At 47.7% G+C, this 15,850-nt stretch overlaps 1 protein-coding gene across 1 annotated transcript in view; it reads left to right on the top strand.

The window, feature by feature from the left end:
* LOC113430298 (hydroperoxide isomerase ALOXE3-like) overlaps window positions 1-15,850 on the top strand; it is a 43,134-nt gene that overhangs the window by 6,259 nt on the left and 21,025 nt on the right. Inside the window, 5 exon segments of the mRNA XM_087946899.1 lie at window positions 416-519; window positions 3,663-3,835; window positions 4,017-4,160; window positions 5,689-5,886; window positions 8,358-8,444. Coding sequence (XP_087803025.1) covers window positions 416-519; window positions 3,663-3,835; window positions 4,017-4,160; window positions 5,689-5,886; window positions 8,358-8,444 — 706 coding nt within the window.

The raw sequence follows: 15,850 nt of genomic DNA, 5'->3' as shown, positions 1-15,850 counted from the left end.
AGTTGGACTGTGGGCTCCTTGGTGGTCTTCGATCTTGGGGGTTTCCCTGCAGACATTTCATGACCCAACTTGGTAACATCATCAGTGCTAGTAGGGTTTGCAAGGAGGAAGAGGAGGAGGACTGTGGGATCCTTGGTGGTTTCTGAGCTTGGTTGGTTCCCTGCAGACGTTTCATGACCCAACTAGGTAACATCATCAGTGCTAGAAGGGAGTGGGGTTTGCAAAAGGAAGAGGAAGAGGAGGAGGAAGAAGAGGAGGAGGAGGAGGAGGAGGAGGAGGAAGACTGTGGCATCCTTCGTGCTCTCTGAGCTATCTTGTTTTCTTGCAGACATTTTACAACTCAACTAGCTAACATCATCAGGTACCGTAGGAGGTATATCTAACCTATTCAATCCCGCTTTTCTATTTGTCTCAGAGCGGTAGAACTCAAGCTGAGAGGCTTTTCGGATCGACAGGAATCCTGGGAGAACCTGGAGGACATCAAGAAAGTTTTCTGGTTTAACAAGACGGAGATGGCAGGTAATGGGATGGTCTGGCTAGCAGCTTGAAGCCCATTAGAAGTGGCACCTGACGAACCTTCCTTCTGCTAATTTCAGAACCCCCCCAAAACTCTTGAAATCCACCTATTTGTCCTCTGAAATCCTTCTTCCCCAGGTTTCTTTGTTTTACCCATGTGGGAAACCCCTCTTCACACCCCGAAGAATGAAACATTTTGGGAAATATTAAAAAAAAAGGCAGAATATTATATTTCCCTAAAGGAGAAATGGAGAAATGTTTTTTTAGAGGCAGGAAGCAGCCCCCCCCAGTTCTTTTTAACAGCCCCCAGCAGATGCCAACACTTAAGGAGACAAAGAGCTTATTGAAAAAGGAAGCCAACTATCTAGATGGCTCTATCCATAAACGAAGCAAGATCCTGCCGGCAGAAGCCCAATCAAGACAGGATATTTAGAAAACTCCTTGTGGCAAAGTTTGACAGCTAATCAAAGCAGAAGGGTAGGATTAGAATAAGCAGCCCCTCACCCCAAGATCCAACCCATGACAAAAGCCAATTAGACCCCAAAACCCTGTTTCCCCGAAAATACGATCTACCCTGAAAGTAAGTCCTAGCTTGATTTTTACACCTACACCCCAATATAAGCCCTAATTAAGATCCCACCCACTCCAGACTCCAGGCCTCTGATGGCGAAAAGGAGGCCAGGAGCGACATGCACAAATGAGATTAGTCAGTGGAGGACGTCCCCCCAAAATAAGACCTGGTGCCTTTTTTTTGTGGCAAATATATATATATATATAAGACAGGGTCTTATTTTTGGGAAAACACAGATAGGAATTGCCCAACACCCTTTTAGAAACACAAAGCCCATATTGCAAACACAAAGCCCATATTCCCAAACTTCAAAGTTACAGAAATTATAAGCATTCATCCACCTATTCAGCTATTTGTTCATCTTTTCTTTTGGGTAGCGGAGATCTAAAAAGATTTTCCTGATTGGTTTTTTGTTTTGTTTTTTGGTGTGCCTTTCTGTAGAGGGGTAGTGATTTCTTACCTATCAATGAGCCTCCTCTTTTGTTAGTCCGTTTCAGAATAACAGATTCACAGAGACAGGAGGGATCTTGTAGGTCATCTAGTCCAACCCACTCCCTGCCTTGGCAGGCTACCTTACACCATTTCTGACAAAATGGCAGTCCAATTTCTGTTTATCACTGGTAGAAGACCACACTTAGAATATTGCCTCCAGTTCTGGTCACTACAATACAAAAAAAGTTGTTAAGACTTTAGAAAGAGTGCAGAGAAGAGAAACCAAGAGGATTAGGGGACTGGAAGACAAACTGTACAATGAACAGTTGTGGGAATTGGGGAATGTCTACTCTAATGAAAAGAAGGACCGGGGGTGACATGATGGCAGTGCTCCAATATTTGTGGGGCTGTCACAGAGAAGAGGGAGTCAAGCTATTCTCCAGAGAACCAAAAAGCAGGACAAGAACAATGGATTGAAAGCCAATCAAGGAAAGAAGCAACCTGGAATTAAGGAGAAACTTCCTAATAGTGAAGACAATTAACCAGTGGAACAGCTTGCCACCAGAACACCAAATTCAAAAACGTTTACTACTGGTTCTGTGGCCATGGCTTGGTGGCTGTGTGATCATGTGACTAGGAGGTCAAAAGACAGAAACTCACTTCTGGACCAGGGGTTGGACTAGATGACCTCCAGGTACCTTCCAGCCCTGGATTGCTGTGCTGTTTCAAAGCATTCTCTGAAGCTGCATCTAGTGCCAAGGCGTAGTCCTTTCTTTCTCTCCTTTTTTCCTCCCTCTGTCCCTCCGTTGCTCATTCTTTCTTTCTTCTTTCTTTCTTTCTTTCTTTCTTTCTTTCTTTCTTTCTTTCTTTCTTTCTTTCTTTCTTTCTTTCTTTCTTTCTTTCTTTCTTTCTTTTCTTTCTTTCTTTCCTTCCTTCCTTCCTTCCTTCCTTCCTTCCTTCCTTCCTTCCTTCCTTCCTGGGTGCTGAGAAAAAAGCATTTTGAAGCAAGGGGGAGATCAGCTGTGCCGCATGATTTAGATTAGCTAGAAAGCAAGAAATTCAATGATTTCCATATTTCTAGCTAATCTAAATCGCACAGCGCAGCTGATCATTGCCCTGCGTATTGTCTGCAATTGTTTTTACTACCGGTTCAGCTGAACCGGTAGTATTTTTTACTACTGGTTCGGCTGTGAACCGGGCCGAATTGGTAGAATACCACCACTGCACCAGAAGTTTTGGATGCTGCATCACTGGAGGCTTTGAAGAAGAGATTGGACAACCTTCTTCTTGTGCCATATCCGTCCTTGGACGATGGCAATCAGGTTGGCGATCCTATTTTTCTTATCAACAGCCGCGCACACACACAAAAAAAGTGTCCAAACCAGTCCCTTAGATTTTTGAAGCCAAGATGTTATTTTGCCTGGAGGACCTCATTTGCCTTCAATCGCTACTTGGGGAATTAAGGGAAGGATGCCGTATTTTTCCGGGTGTCCACTGATGATGTTACATAAGTGGGGCCACCAAGCGTTTGCAAGGACAATCCCCTGTCTGAAATGCTACTAATGTTTCTGGCTTGAGCAGAAGGTTGGATTAGAAGCAGAGGTGGGATGCAAATATGTTTACTGCCAGTTTTGTGGGCATGGCTAGGTGGAAGTGGCTAGGTGGGGTTGGCCATGTGACTGGATCAGTGTGGCAGCTGCTGCTTCTCCTTCTCCTCCTCCTTCTTTTTGTGTAGCACACGCACACACACCCCGTGCTCCATTTTTTAGCCTCAGGGAAGCTCTTGGATGAAGCAGTAAGACAGCGAGGGGGATCCTGGCACAGCTGATCATCGGAACAGCTGATTGTTGGGAAGAAAACAGCTGATTATTGGGAAGAAAACAGCTGATTGTTGGGAAGAAAACAGCTGATTGTTGGGAAGAAAACAGCTGCTTGTTGGGAAGAAAACAGCTGCTTGTTGGGAAGAAAACAGCTGATTGTTGGGAATTAAAAAAAGAAACACTGGCCGAACTTTTTTAACTACTGGTTCAGCAGAACGGTAGCATTTTTTGCTACCAGTAGAATCCCACCACTGACTACGAGGCCTCCAAGGTCCCTTCCAACTCTGATATTTCTGCCTTCCTTTCTGTATTCCTTGTTCTAGAACATGTCACAGAATATTGGAAGAGGGACGAATTCTTCGGCTATCAATTCTTACACGGGTTGAACCCAAGCATCATCCAGTTATGTACCCAGATCCCGTCTAATTTTCCCGTGACCCAAACAATGGTCGCTGGATTGTTGGGTGACTCCACCACCCTGCAGGAGGAGCTAAATGTAAGGAAGGTGGCATTTCATGCTTTCAGGGGACCTTCTTGGGAGACAAACACACACACAGAGATACACACACACACACACACACACACACACACACACACACACACACACCCTCCCTGGAAAGGAAGCCCTACTTCTCCTCACTTCCATGTCTGAGTTTCTTCTTCTTGGTTCTCTCCAGAAGCAAAGGATCTTCCTGGTGGACTACAAGATCTTGGAAGGCCTTTCTGCCGGACTGAATAATGGACGTCTTCAGCATATAGCAGCTCCATTGTGTTTGCTACACTTGTCCTCTGAAGGACATCTCATGCCTCTGGCCATCCAGGTATGGCATCTCTTCATTCATTCATTCATTCATTTGTTCATTCATTCATTCATTCAGTCAGTCAGTCAGTCATCCATCCATCCATCCATCCAGTCATCCATCCAGTCATTCAATCATCCATCCGTCCGTCCATCCATCCATCCATCCATCCATCCAGTCATCCATCCAGTCATCCATCCAGTCATTCAATCATCCATCCGTCCGTCCATCCATCCATCCATCCATCCAGTCATCCATCCAGTCATTCAATTGTCCATCCATCCATCCACCCATCCACCCAGTCATTCAATGATCCATCCATCCATCCATCCATCCATCCATCCATCCATTCAATCATCCATCCATCCAGTCATTCAATCATCCATCCATCCATCCATCCAGTCATTCAATCATCCATCCGTCCATCCATCCATCCAGTCATTCAATTGTCCATCCAGTCATTCAATCAGCCATCCATCCATCCATCAATTCAATCATCCATCCAGTCATTCAATCATCCATCCATCCATCCATCCATCCATCCAGTCATCCATCCACCCAGTCATTCAATGATCCATCCATCCATCCATCCATCCATTCAATCATCCATCCATCCATTCAATCATCCATCCATCCATCCATCCAGTCATTCAATCATCCATCCATCCATCCATCCATCCATCCATCCATCCATCCATCCATCCATCTAGTCATCCATCCAGTCATTCAATTGTCCATCCATCCATCCACCCATCCACCCAGTCATTCAATGATCCATCCATCCATCCATCCATCCATCCATCCATCCATCCATCCATCCATCCATCCATTCAATCATCCATCCAGTCATTCAATCATCCATCCATCCATCCATCCATCCAGTCATTCAATCATCCATCCGTCCATCCATCCATCCAGTCATTCAATTGTCCATCCAGTCATTCAATCAGCCATCCATCCATCCATCAATTCAATCATCCATCCAGTCATTCAATCATCCATCCATCCGTCCATCCATCCAGTCATCCATCCACCCAGTCATTCAATGATCCATCCATCCATCCATCCATCCATTCAATCATCCATCCATCCATTCAATCATCCATCCATCCATCCATCCAGTCATTCAATCATCCATCCGTCCATCCATCCATCCATCCATCCATCCATCCAGTCATTCAATTGTCCATCCAGTCATTCAATCATCCATCCATCCATCCATCCATTCAATCATCCATCCAGTCATTCAATCATCCATCCATCCATCCATCCAGTCATCCATCCACCCAGTCATTCAATGATCCATCCATCCATCCATCCATCCATTCAGTCATCCATCCAGTCATTCAATCATCCATCCATCCATCCATCCATCCATCCATCCATCCAGTCATTCAATTGTCCATCCATCCATCCACCCATCCACCCAGTCATTCAATGATCCATCCATCCATCCATTCAATCATCCATCTAGTCATTCAATCATCCATCCATCCATCCATCCATCCATCCATCCATCCAATAGATTGACTTCTGTTCTTTTTCTCAGCTCAGCCAGTCTTCCCCATCCCCCATCTTCCTGCCCAGCGATCCAGAATGGGACTGGATCCTGGCCAAGACCTGGGTGCGCAATTCGGACTTCCATATCCACCAGGGAATCACCCACCTGCTCCGGACACACCTGCTGGCGGAAGTGTTCACCATGGCAACTCTCCGCCAACTTCCGATGTGCCATCCTCTCTACAAGGTAGGGTTTCATTTTTCAATCCTGACAGAAATCATGGGTTTTGGTCCAACTCTTGGTTCATTCGAGCCACCTTCCAGGCCATCCCATAATTTTCAGGGGTTGATGTGGCTCTGCAGCATAAGAGTCCCTTTCTCTTCCTTCGACTGGTGGTTTGATGGACATCTTCTTGCATGTCTGAAGGTTGGAATGATCTTCCAGGCTTATCATGGTGTAGGGTAGGGATGTCCAACCTTGGCCACTTGAAGGCTTGTGGATTTCAGTTCCCAGAATTCTGGGAACTGGCTGGAGAATTCTGGGAATTGAAGTCCACAAGTCTTCAAGTGGCCAAGGTTGGACATCCCTTGTATAGGTCATATGACTTTGTGAGAAAGATGCAACTGTCTTTTAAGCAAGGTTGGGACATTCTGGGAGTTGAAGTCCTTAAGTCTTCAAGTGGACCATATTGGACACCCCTTATGTAGGACATATGATGAGTTGAAATCCATAAGTCTTCAAGTGGATAAGGTTGGAGGACGTATCACTTTGTGAGAAGATACAAGTGTCTTTTGGTCAAGGTTGTGGGATTCTGTGAATTGACGTCTATAAGTCTCCAAGTGGCCAAGGTTGGACACCCCTAGTGTAGGACACAACATTTTGTGGGAAGATACAACTGTCTCTTGGGCAAAGGGATGGTCCTTTAAAAGGAAGAGGCACAGGAGTCTCGCTGAGATGTCTTTAGACGAATTTGTCTTACCAGATGCATATTGTGTGCTTCCAATCCAGCTACACACTAACTGCTTACTGCCTGGCCAACGTAGTGAGAAGATGTCCATTTTTTTTTCTTCTGCTTGTCATGTTTCACCTCTTTAAAACTAAAGAATGTGGGCTGTCAGGGTTTATTTATTTATTTATTTATTTGATTTGTCAATTGTTTACAAGATAATAAGTATAAGTGTATACATAGTTATGAATACATGAAATGGGTACATATAAGAAAAATAAAAGAAAAATTAAAGAAACAATAGGACAGGGATGGTAGGCACGTTGGTGCGCTTATGCACGCCCCCTACAGACCTCTTAGGAAAGGGGTGAGGTCAATAGTAGACAGTCTAAGGTTAAAGTTTTTGGGCTTTGGGGAAGAAACCACAGAGTCAGGTAGAGTATTCCAGACATTGACCACTCTGTTGCTGAAGTCGTATTTCCTGCAATCAAGTTTGGTGCGGTTAACCTTGAGTTTGTATCTATTGTGTGCTCTTGTGTTGTTATGGTTGAAGCTGAAGTATTCATTGACAGGAAGGACATTGCAATGTATGATTTTATATACCATACTTAAATCAGACCGAAGACGGCGTAATTCAAGGTTTTCTAGTTCTAGAATTTCAAGTCTGGTGGCATAAGGTATTCTACAACGAGTAGAGGAGTGGAGAACTCTTCTTGTGAAATATTTCTGGACTTTTTCAATTGTGCTAATATCAGATACGTAATGTTGGTTCCAGCAGTTATCCCCATTTAAACCATGCATCTCGAGCCAAACTTCCAAAACTTAAAGAAGATGTATTAGGAGTAAACATATCCAGCACTGCCTGGGTGTAGCCGACTCTGAGACACACCATTCATTGTCACCCTGGACCCCGGTTTCCCTCCCTCCCACCCCCTTGGATGAATCGTAATTCATATTCTCCAATGGGATACATCCATAGCCCAGAGTCATCAATCATGTTCTCCAGTTAGAATTTTGAGCGGCAGCAACTTTGGTCACCTAGAAACTATCTTTGAAAACATTTATGGAATGCAAGCTGCCCAGGGCAACTCTAAAAAGACCATAGAAATATTGTATGACAGTGGAGACCATATCTAGCTTCAAAGAGATGGAGACGCTTGGCTGTATGGGTAGGCAGTCATTGGAACTCCTCAGGGTCCAAGCAGGTCACCTGATGAGGAAGCTACCTTCTCTAATTCCAATGGGGAATGCAATCCAAATATTTTGGTCCCCAAATTCAGAAAGTTGGGTATGTTTCTAAGGAAGAGATTGCACAGCTATTTGTCTGAAATGGTATAGCTTTCCTGCCTGAGCAGGGGTTGGACTGGAAGACCTCCAAGGTCCCTTCCAACTCTGCTGTTCTGAAAAGAAGGACTAGCAATGTTCTAATATTTGGAGGGGGATCCTGAAGGCAGGATAGGAAACAACGGATGGAAACCTATCAAGGAGAGAAGAAACCTAGAACTAAGGAGAAATTTCTGGACAATTAGAACAATTAATTAGTGGAAGGACGTGCCTTCAGAAGTGGTGGGTGCTCCAACACTGGAGGTTTTAAGGAGGAAATTGGACAATCCTTCTTCGAACGATATAGGTTCTTTTGCCTTAGCAGAGGGTTGGACTAGAGGACCTCTAAGGTCACCTCCCATTCTGTGATTCTCTTAGTTTGAGATTGTGTCCTGGACAAGAAGATACGAAGGAGGAAAACGCTTCTCTTGCTTTTTTTCTTTGGCAGCTTCTGATCCCTCACATCCGCTTTACTCTTCACATCAACACCTTGGCAAGGACCCGCCTGATTCCCAAGGGAGGAGTGTTTGATGAAGTAAGTTGGTATTCAGTTTATCAGAGGAGATGGGTCTTTGTAGACGTCCACAAAATCTACACCCTGTTCTCCTTCTAAGCAACTGGCACTGGGTTTGATGTCTTGAGGAAGTCCATGGGATGTCCATCTGACAACTGGGGCTCCTTCTTCCTGTTCTCCTTCTAGGCAACTGGCACTGGGTTTGATGTCTTGAGGATGTCCATGGGATGTCCATCTGACAACTGGGGCTCCTTCTTCCTGTTCTCCTTCTAGGCAACTGGCACTGGGTTTGATGTCTTGAGGATGTCCATGGGATGTCCATCTGACAACTGGGGCTCCTTCTTCCTGTTCTCCTTCTAGGCAACTGGCACTGGGTTTGATGTCTTGAGGATGTCCATGGATGTCCATCTGACAACTGGGGCTCCTTCTTCCTGTTCTCCTTCTAGGCAACTGGCACTGGGTTTGATGTCTTGAGGATGTCCATGGGATGTCCATCTGACAACTGGGGCTCCTTCTTCTTGTTCTCCTTCTAGGCAACTGGCACTGGGTTTGATGTCTTGAGGATGTCCATGGGAGGTCCATCTGACAACTGGGGCTCCCTCTTCCTGTTCTCCTTCTAGGCAACTGGCACTGGGTTTGATGTCTTGAGGATGTCCATGGGAGGTCCATCTGACAACTGGGGCTCCCTCTTCCTGTTCTCCTTCTAGGCAACTGGCACTGGGTTTGATGTCTTGAGGATGTCCATGGGAGGTCCATCTGACAACTGGGGCTCCCTCTTCCTGTTCTCCTTCTAGGCAACTGGCACTGGGTTTGATCTCTTGAGGATGTCCATGGGATGTCCATCTGACAACTGGGGCTCCTTCTTTTTGTTCTCCTTCTAGGCAACTGGCACTGGGTTTGATGTCTTGAGGATGTCCATGGGATGTCCATCTGACAACTGGGGTTCCTTCTTCCTGTTCCCTTCTAGGCAACTGGCACTGGGTTTGATGTCTTGAGGATGTCCATGGGATGTCCATCTGACAACTGGGGTTCCTTCTTCCTGTTCCCTTCTAGGCAACTGGCACTGGGTTTGATGTCTTGAGGATGTCCATGGGATGTCCATCTGACAACTGGGGCTCCTTCTTCCTGTTCTCCTTCTAGGCAACTGGCACTGGGTTTGATGTCTTGAGGATGTCCATGGGATGTCCATCTGACAACTGGGGTTCCTTCTTCCTGTTCCCCTTCTAGGCAACTGGCACTGGGTTTGATGTCTTGAGGATGTCCATGGGATGTCCATCTGACAACTGGGGCTCCTTCTTCCTGTTCTCCTTCTAGGCAACTGGCACTGGGTTTGATGTCTTGAGGATGTCCATGGGATGTCCATCTGACAACTGGGGCTCCTTCTTTTTGTTCTCCTTCTAGGCAACTGGCACTGGGTTTGATGTCTTGAGGATGTCCATGGGATGTCCATCTGACAACTGGGGTTCCTTCTTCCTGTTCCCCTTCTAGGCAACTGGCACTGGGTTTGATGTCTTGAGGATGTCCATGGGATGTCCATCTGACAACTGGGGCTCCTTCTTCCTGTTCTCCTTCTAGGCAACTGGCACTGGGTTTGATGTCTTGCGGATGTCCATGGGATTTCCATCTGACAACTGGGGTTCCCTCTTCCTGTTCTCCTTCTAGGCAACTGGCACTGGGTTTGATGTCTTGCGGATGTCCATGGGATGTCCATCTGACAACTGGGGTTCCCTCTTCCTGTTCTCCTTCTAGGCAACTGGCACTGGGTTTGATGTCTTGAGGATGTCCATGGGATGTCCATCTGACAACTGGGGCTCCTTCTTCCTGTTCTCCTTCAAGGCAACTGGCACTGGGTTTGATGTCTTGAGGATGTCCATGGGATGTCCATCTGACAACTGGGGTTCCCTCTTCCTGTTCTCCTTCTAGGCAACTGGCACTGGGTTTGATGTCTTGAGGATGTCCATGGGATGTCCATCTGACAACTGGGGTTCCTTCTTCCTGTTCTCCTTCTAGGCAACTGGCACTGGGTTTGATGTCTTGAGGATGTCCATGGGATGTCCATCTGACAACTGGGGCTCCTCTTCCTGTTCTCCTTCTAGGCAACTGGCACTGGGTTTGATGTCTTGAGGATGTCCATGGGATGTCCATCTGACAACTGGGGTTCCCTCTTCCTGTTCTCCTTCTAGGCAACTGGCACTGGGTTTGATGTCTTGAGGATGTCCATGGGATGTCCATCTGACAACTGGGGTTCCCTCTTCCTGTTCTCCTTCTAGGCAACTGGCACTGGGTTTGATGTCTTGAGGATGTCCATGGGATGTCCATCTGACAACTGGGGTTCCTCTTCCTGTTCTCCTTCTAGGCAACTGGCACTGGGTTTGATGTCTTGAGGATGTCCATGGGATGTCCATCTGACAACTGGGGTTCCCTCTTCCTGTTCTCCTTCTAGGCAACTGGCACTGGGTTTGATGTCTTGAGGATGTCCATGGGATGTCCATCTGACAACTGGGGCTCCCCTCTTCCTGTTCTCCTTCTAGGCAACTGGCACTGGGTTTGATGTCTTGAGGATGTCCATGGGATGTCCATCTGACAACTGGGGCTCCCTCTTCCTGTTCTCCTTCAAGGCAACTGGCACTGGGTTTGATGTCTTGAGGATGTCCATGGGATTTCCATCTGACAACTGGGGCTCCCTCTTCCTGTTCTCCTTCTAGGCAACTGGCACTGGGTTTGATGTCTTGAGGATGTCCATGGGATGTCCATCTGACAACTGGGGTTCCCTCTTCCTGTTCTCCTTCTAGGCAACTGGCACTGGGTTTGATGTCTTGAGGATGTCCATGGGATGTCCATCTGACAACTGGGGTTCCCTCTTCCTGTTCTCCTTCTAGGCAACTGGCACTGGGTTTGATGTCTTGAGGATGTCCATGGGATGTCCATCTGACAACTGGGGTTCCCTCTTCCTGTTCTCCTTCTAGGCAACTGGCACTGGGTTTGATGTCTTGAGGATGTCCATGGGATGTCCATCTGACAACTGGGGCTCCTTCTTCCTGTTCTCCTTCAAGGCAACTGGCACTGGGTTTGATGTCTTGAGGATGTCCATGGGATGTCCATCTGACAACTGGGGTTCCCTCTTCCTGTTCTCCTTCTAGGCAACTGGCACTGGGTTTGATGTCTTGAGGATGTCCATGGGATGTCCACTCCTTCTAGGCAACTGGCACTGGGTTTGAATATCTTGAGGATGTCCATGGGATGTCCATCTGACAACTGGGGCTTTTTCTTCCAGTTCTCCTTCAGGGCAACGGCACTTGGTTTGATGTCTTGAGGATGTCCATGGGATGTCCATCTGACAACTGGGGTTCCCTCTTCCTGTTCTCCTTCTAGGCAACTGGCACTGGGTTTGATGTCTTGCGGATGTCCATGGGATGTCCATCTGACAACTGGGGTTCCCTCTTCCTGTTCTCCTTCTAGGCAACTGGCACTGGGTTTGATGTCTTGAGGATGTCCATGGGATGTCCATTTGACAACTGGGGCTCCTTCTTCCTGTTCTCCTTCTAGGCAACTGGCACTGGGTTTGATGTCTTGAGGATGTCCATGGGATGTCCATCTGACAACTGGGGCTTTTTCTTCCAGTTCTCCTTCTAGGCAACTGGCACTGGGTTTGATGTCTTGAGGATGTCCATGGGATGTCCATCTGACAACTGGGGCTCCTTCTTCCTGTTCTCCTTCTAGGCAACTGGCACTGGGTTTGATGTCTTGAGGATGTCCATGGGATGTCCATTTGACAACTGGGGCTCCTTCTTCCTGTTCTCCTTCTAGGCAACTGGCACTGGGTTTGATGTCTTGATGATGTCCATGGGATGTCCATCTGACAACTGGGGCTTTTTCTTCCAGTTCTCCTTCTAGGCAACTGGCACTGGGTTTGATGTCTTGAGGATGTCCATGGGATGTCCATCTGACAACTGGGGCTCCTTCTTCCTGTTCTCCTTCTAGGCAACTGGCACTGGGTTTGATGTCTTGATGATGTTCATGGGATTTCCATCTGACAACTGGGGTTCCCTCTTCCTGTTCTCCTTCTAGGCAACTGGCACTGGGTTTGATGTCTTGCAGATGTCCATGGGATGTCCATCTGACAACTGGGATTCCCTCTTCTTGTTCTCCTTCTAGGCAACTGGCACTGGGTTTGATGTCTTGATGATGTCCATGGGATTTCCATCTGACAACTGGGGTTCCCTCTTCCTGTTCTCCTTCTAGGCAACTGGCACTGGGTTTGATGTCTTGATGATGTTCATGGGATTTCCATCTGACAACTGGGGTTCCCTCTTCCTGTTCTCCTTCTAGGCAACTGGCACTGGGTTTGATGTCTTGATGATGTTCATGGGATTTCCATCTGACAACTGGGGTTCCCTCTTCCTGTTCTCCTTCTAGGCAACTGGCACTGGGTTTGATGTCTTGATGATGTTCATGGGATGTCCATCTGACAACTGGGGTTCCCTCTTCCTGTTCTCCTTCTAGGCAACTGGCACTGGGTTTGATGTCTTGCGGATGTCCATGGGATGTCCATCTGACAACTGGGGTTCCCTCTTCTTGTTCTCCTTCTAGGCAACTGGCACTGGGTTTGATGTCTTGATGATGTCCATGGGATTTCCATCTGACAACTGGGGTTCCCTCTTCCTGTTCTCCTTCTAGGCAACTGGCACTGGGTTTGATGTCTTGATGATGTTCATGGGATTTCCATCTGACAACTGGGGTTCCCTCTTCCTGTTCTCCTTCTAGGCAACTGGCACTGGGTTTGATGTCTTGATGATGTCCATGGGATGTCCATCTGACAACTGGGGTTCCCTCTTCCTGTTCTCCTTCTAGGCAACTGGCACTGGGTTTGATGTCTTGAGGATGTCCATGGGATGTCCATCTGACAACTGGGGCTCCTTCTTCCTGTTCTCCTTCTAGGCAACTGGCACTGGGTTTGATGTCTTGAGGATGTCCATGGGATGTCCATCTGACAACTGGGGCTCCTTCTTCCTGTTCTCCTTCTAGGCAACTGGCACTGGGTTTGATGTCTTGAGGATGTCCATGGGATGTCCATCTGACAACTGGGGCTCCTTCTTCCTGTTCTCCTTCTAGGCAACTGGCACTGGGTTTGATGTCTTGAGGATGTCCATGGGATGTCCATCTGACAACTGGGGCTCCCTCTTCCTGTTCTCCTTCTAGGCAACTGGCACTGGGTTTGATTGCTTGAGGATGTCCATGGGATGTCCATCTGACAACTGGGGTTCCCTCTTCCTGTTCTCCTTCTAGGCAACTGGCACTGGGTTTGATGTCTTGAGGATGTCCATGGGATGTCCATCTGACAACTGGGGCTCCCTCTTCCTGTTCTCCTTCTAGGCAACTGGCACTGGGTTTGATGTCTTGATGATGTCCATGGGATGTCCATCTGACAACTGGGGCTTCCTCTTCCTGTTCTCCTTCTAGGCAACTGGCACTGGGTTTGATGTCTTGAGGATGTCCATGGGATGTCCATCTGACAACTGGGGCTCCTTCTTCTTGTTCTCCTTCTAGGCAACTGGCACTGGGTTTGATGTCTTGAGGATGTCCATGGGATGTCCATCTGACAACTGGGGTTTCCTCTTCCTGTTCTCCTTCAAGGCAACTGGCACTGGGTTTGATGTCTTGAGGATGTCCATGGGATGTCCATCTGACAACTGGGGCTCCTTCTTCCTGTTCTCCTTCAAGGCAACTGGCACTGGGTTTGATGTCTTGAGGATGTCCATGGGATGTCCATCTGACAACTGGGGCTCCTTCTTCTGTTCTCCTTCTAGGCAACTGGCACTGGGTTTGATGTCTTGAGGATGTCCATGGGATGTCCATCTGACAACTGGGGCTCCTTCTTCCTGTTCTCCTTCTAGGCAACTGGCACTGGGTTTGATGTCTTGAGGATGTTCATGGGATGTCCATCTGACAACTGGGGCTCCTTCTTCCTGTTCTCCTTCAAGGCAACTGGCACTGGGTTTGATGTCTTGAGGATGTCCATGGGATGTCCATCTGACAACTGGGGTTCCCTCTTCCTGTTCTCCTTCTAGGCAACTGGCACTGGGTTTGATGTCTTGAGGATGTCCATGGGATGTCCATCTGACAACTGGGGCTCCCTCTTCCTGTTCTCCTTCTAGGCAACTGGCACTGGGTTTGATGTCTTGAGGATGTCCATGGGATGTCCATCTGACAACTGGGGCTCCTTCTTCCTGTTCTCCTTCTAGGCAACTGGCACTGGGTTTGATGTCTTGAGGATGTCCATGGGATGTCCATCTGACAACTGGGGTTCCCTCTTCCTGTTCTCCTTCTAGGCAACTGGCACTGGGTTTGATGTCTTGAGGATGTCCATGGGATGTCCATCTGACAACTGGGGCTCCTTCTTCCTTGTTCTCCTTCTAGGCAACTGGCACTGGGTTTGATGTCTTGAGGATGTCCATGGGATGTCCATCTGACAACTGGGGTTCCCTCTTCCTGTTCTCCTTCTAGGCAACTGGCACTGGGTTTGATGTCTTGAGGATGTCCATGGGATGTCCATCTGACAACTGGGGCTCCTTCTTCCTGTTCTCCTTCTAGGCAACTGGCACTGGGTTTGATGTCTTGAGGATGTCCATGGGATGTCCATCTGACAACTGGGGTTCCCTCTTCCTGTTCTCCTTCTAGGCAACTGGCACTGGGTTTGATGTGTTGAGGATGTCCATGGGATGTCCATCTGACAACTGGGGCTCCTTCTTCCTGTTCTCCTTCTAGGCAACTGGCACTGGGTTTGATGTCTTGAGGATGTCCATGGGATGTCCATCTGACAACTGGGGTTCCCTCTTCCTGTTCTCCTTCTAGGCAACTGGCACTGGGTTTGATGTCTTGAGGATGTCCATGGGATGTCCATCTGACAACTGGGGTTCCCTCTTCCTGTTCTCCTTCTAGGCAACTGGCACTGGGTTTGATGTCTTGAGGATGTCCATGGGATGTCCATCTGACAACTGGGGCTCCTTCTTCCTGTTCTCCTTCTAGGCAACTGGCACTGGGTTTGATGTCTTGAGGATGTCCATGGGATGTCCATCTGACAACTGGGGCTCCTTCTTCCTGTTCTCCTTCTAGGCAACTGGCACTGGGTTTGATGTCTTGAGGATGTCCATGGGATGTCCATCTGACAACTGGGGTTCCCTCTTCCTGTTCTCCTTCTAGGCAACTGGCACTGGGTTTGATGTCTTGAGGATGTCCATGGGATGTCCATCTGACAACTGGGGCTCCTTCTTCCTGTTCTCCTTCTAGGCAACTGGCACTGGGTTTGATGTCTTGAGGATGTCCATGGGATGTCCATCTGACAACTGGGGTTCCCTCTTCCTGTTCTCCTTCTAGGCAACTGGCACTGGGTTTGATGTCTTGAGGATGTCCATGGGATGTCCATCTGA

Source organism: Notechis scutatus, chromosome Z (assembly GCF_049901735.1).
Source record: "Notechis scutatus isolate UNSWTSFEM ecotype Mainland chromosome Z, rNotScu1.2, whole genome shotgun sequence".
In the NCBI taxonomy this organism is placed as follows: domain Eukaryota; kingdom Metazoa; phylum Chordata; class Lepidosauria; order Squamata; family Elapidae; genus Notechis; species Notechis scutatus.
Note: the sequence above shows the minus strand (reverse complement) of the source record. Positions and strands in the feature narration are given on the sequence as shown.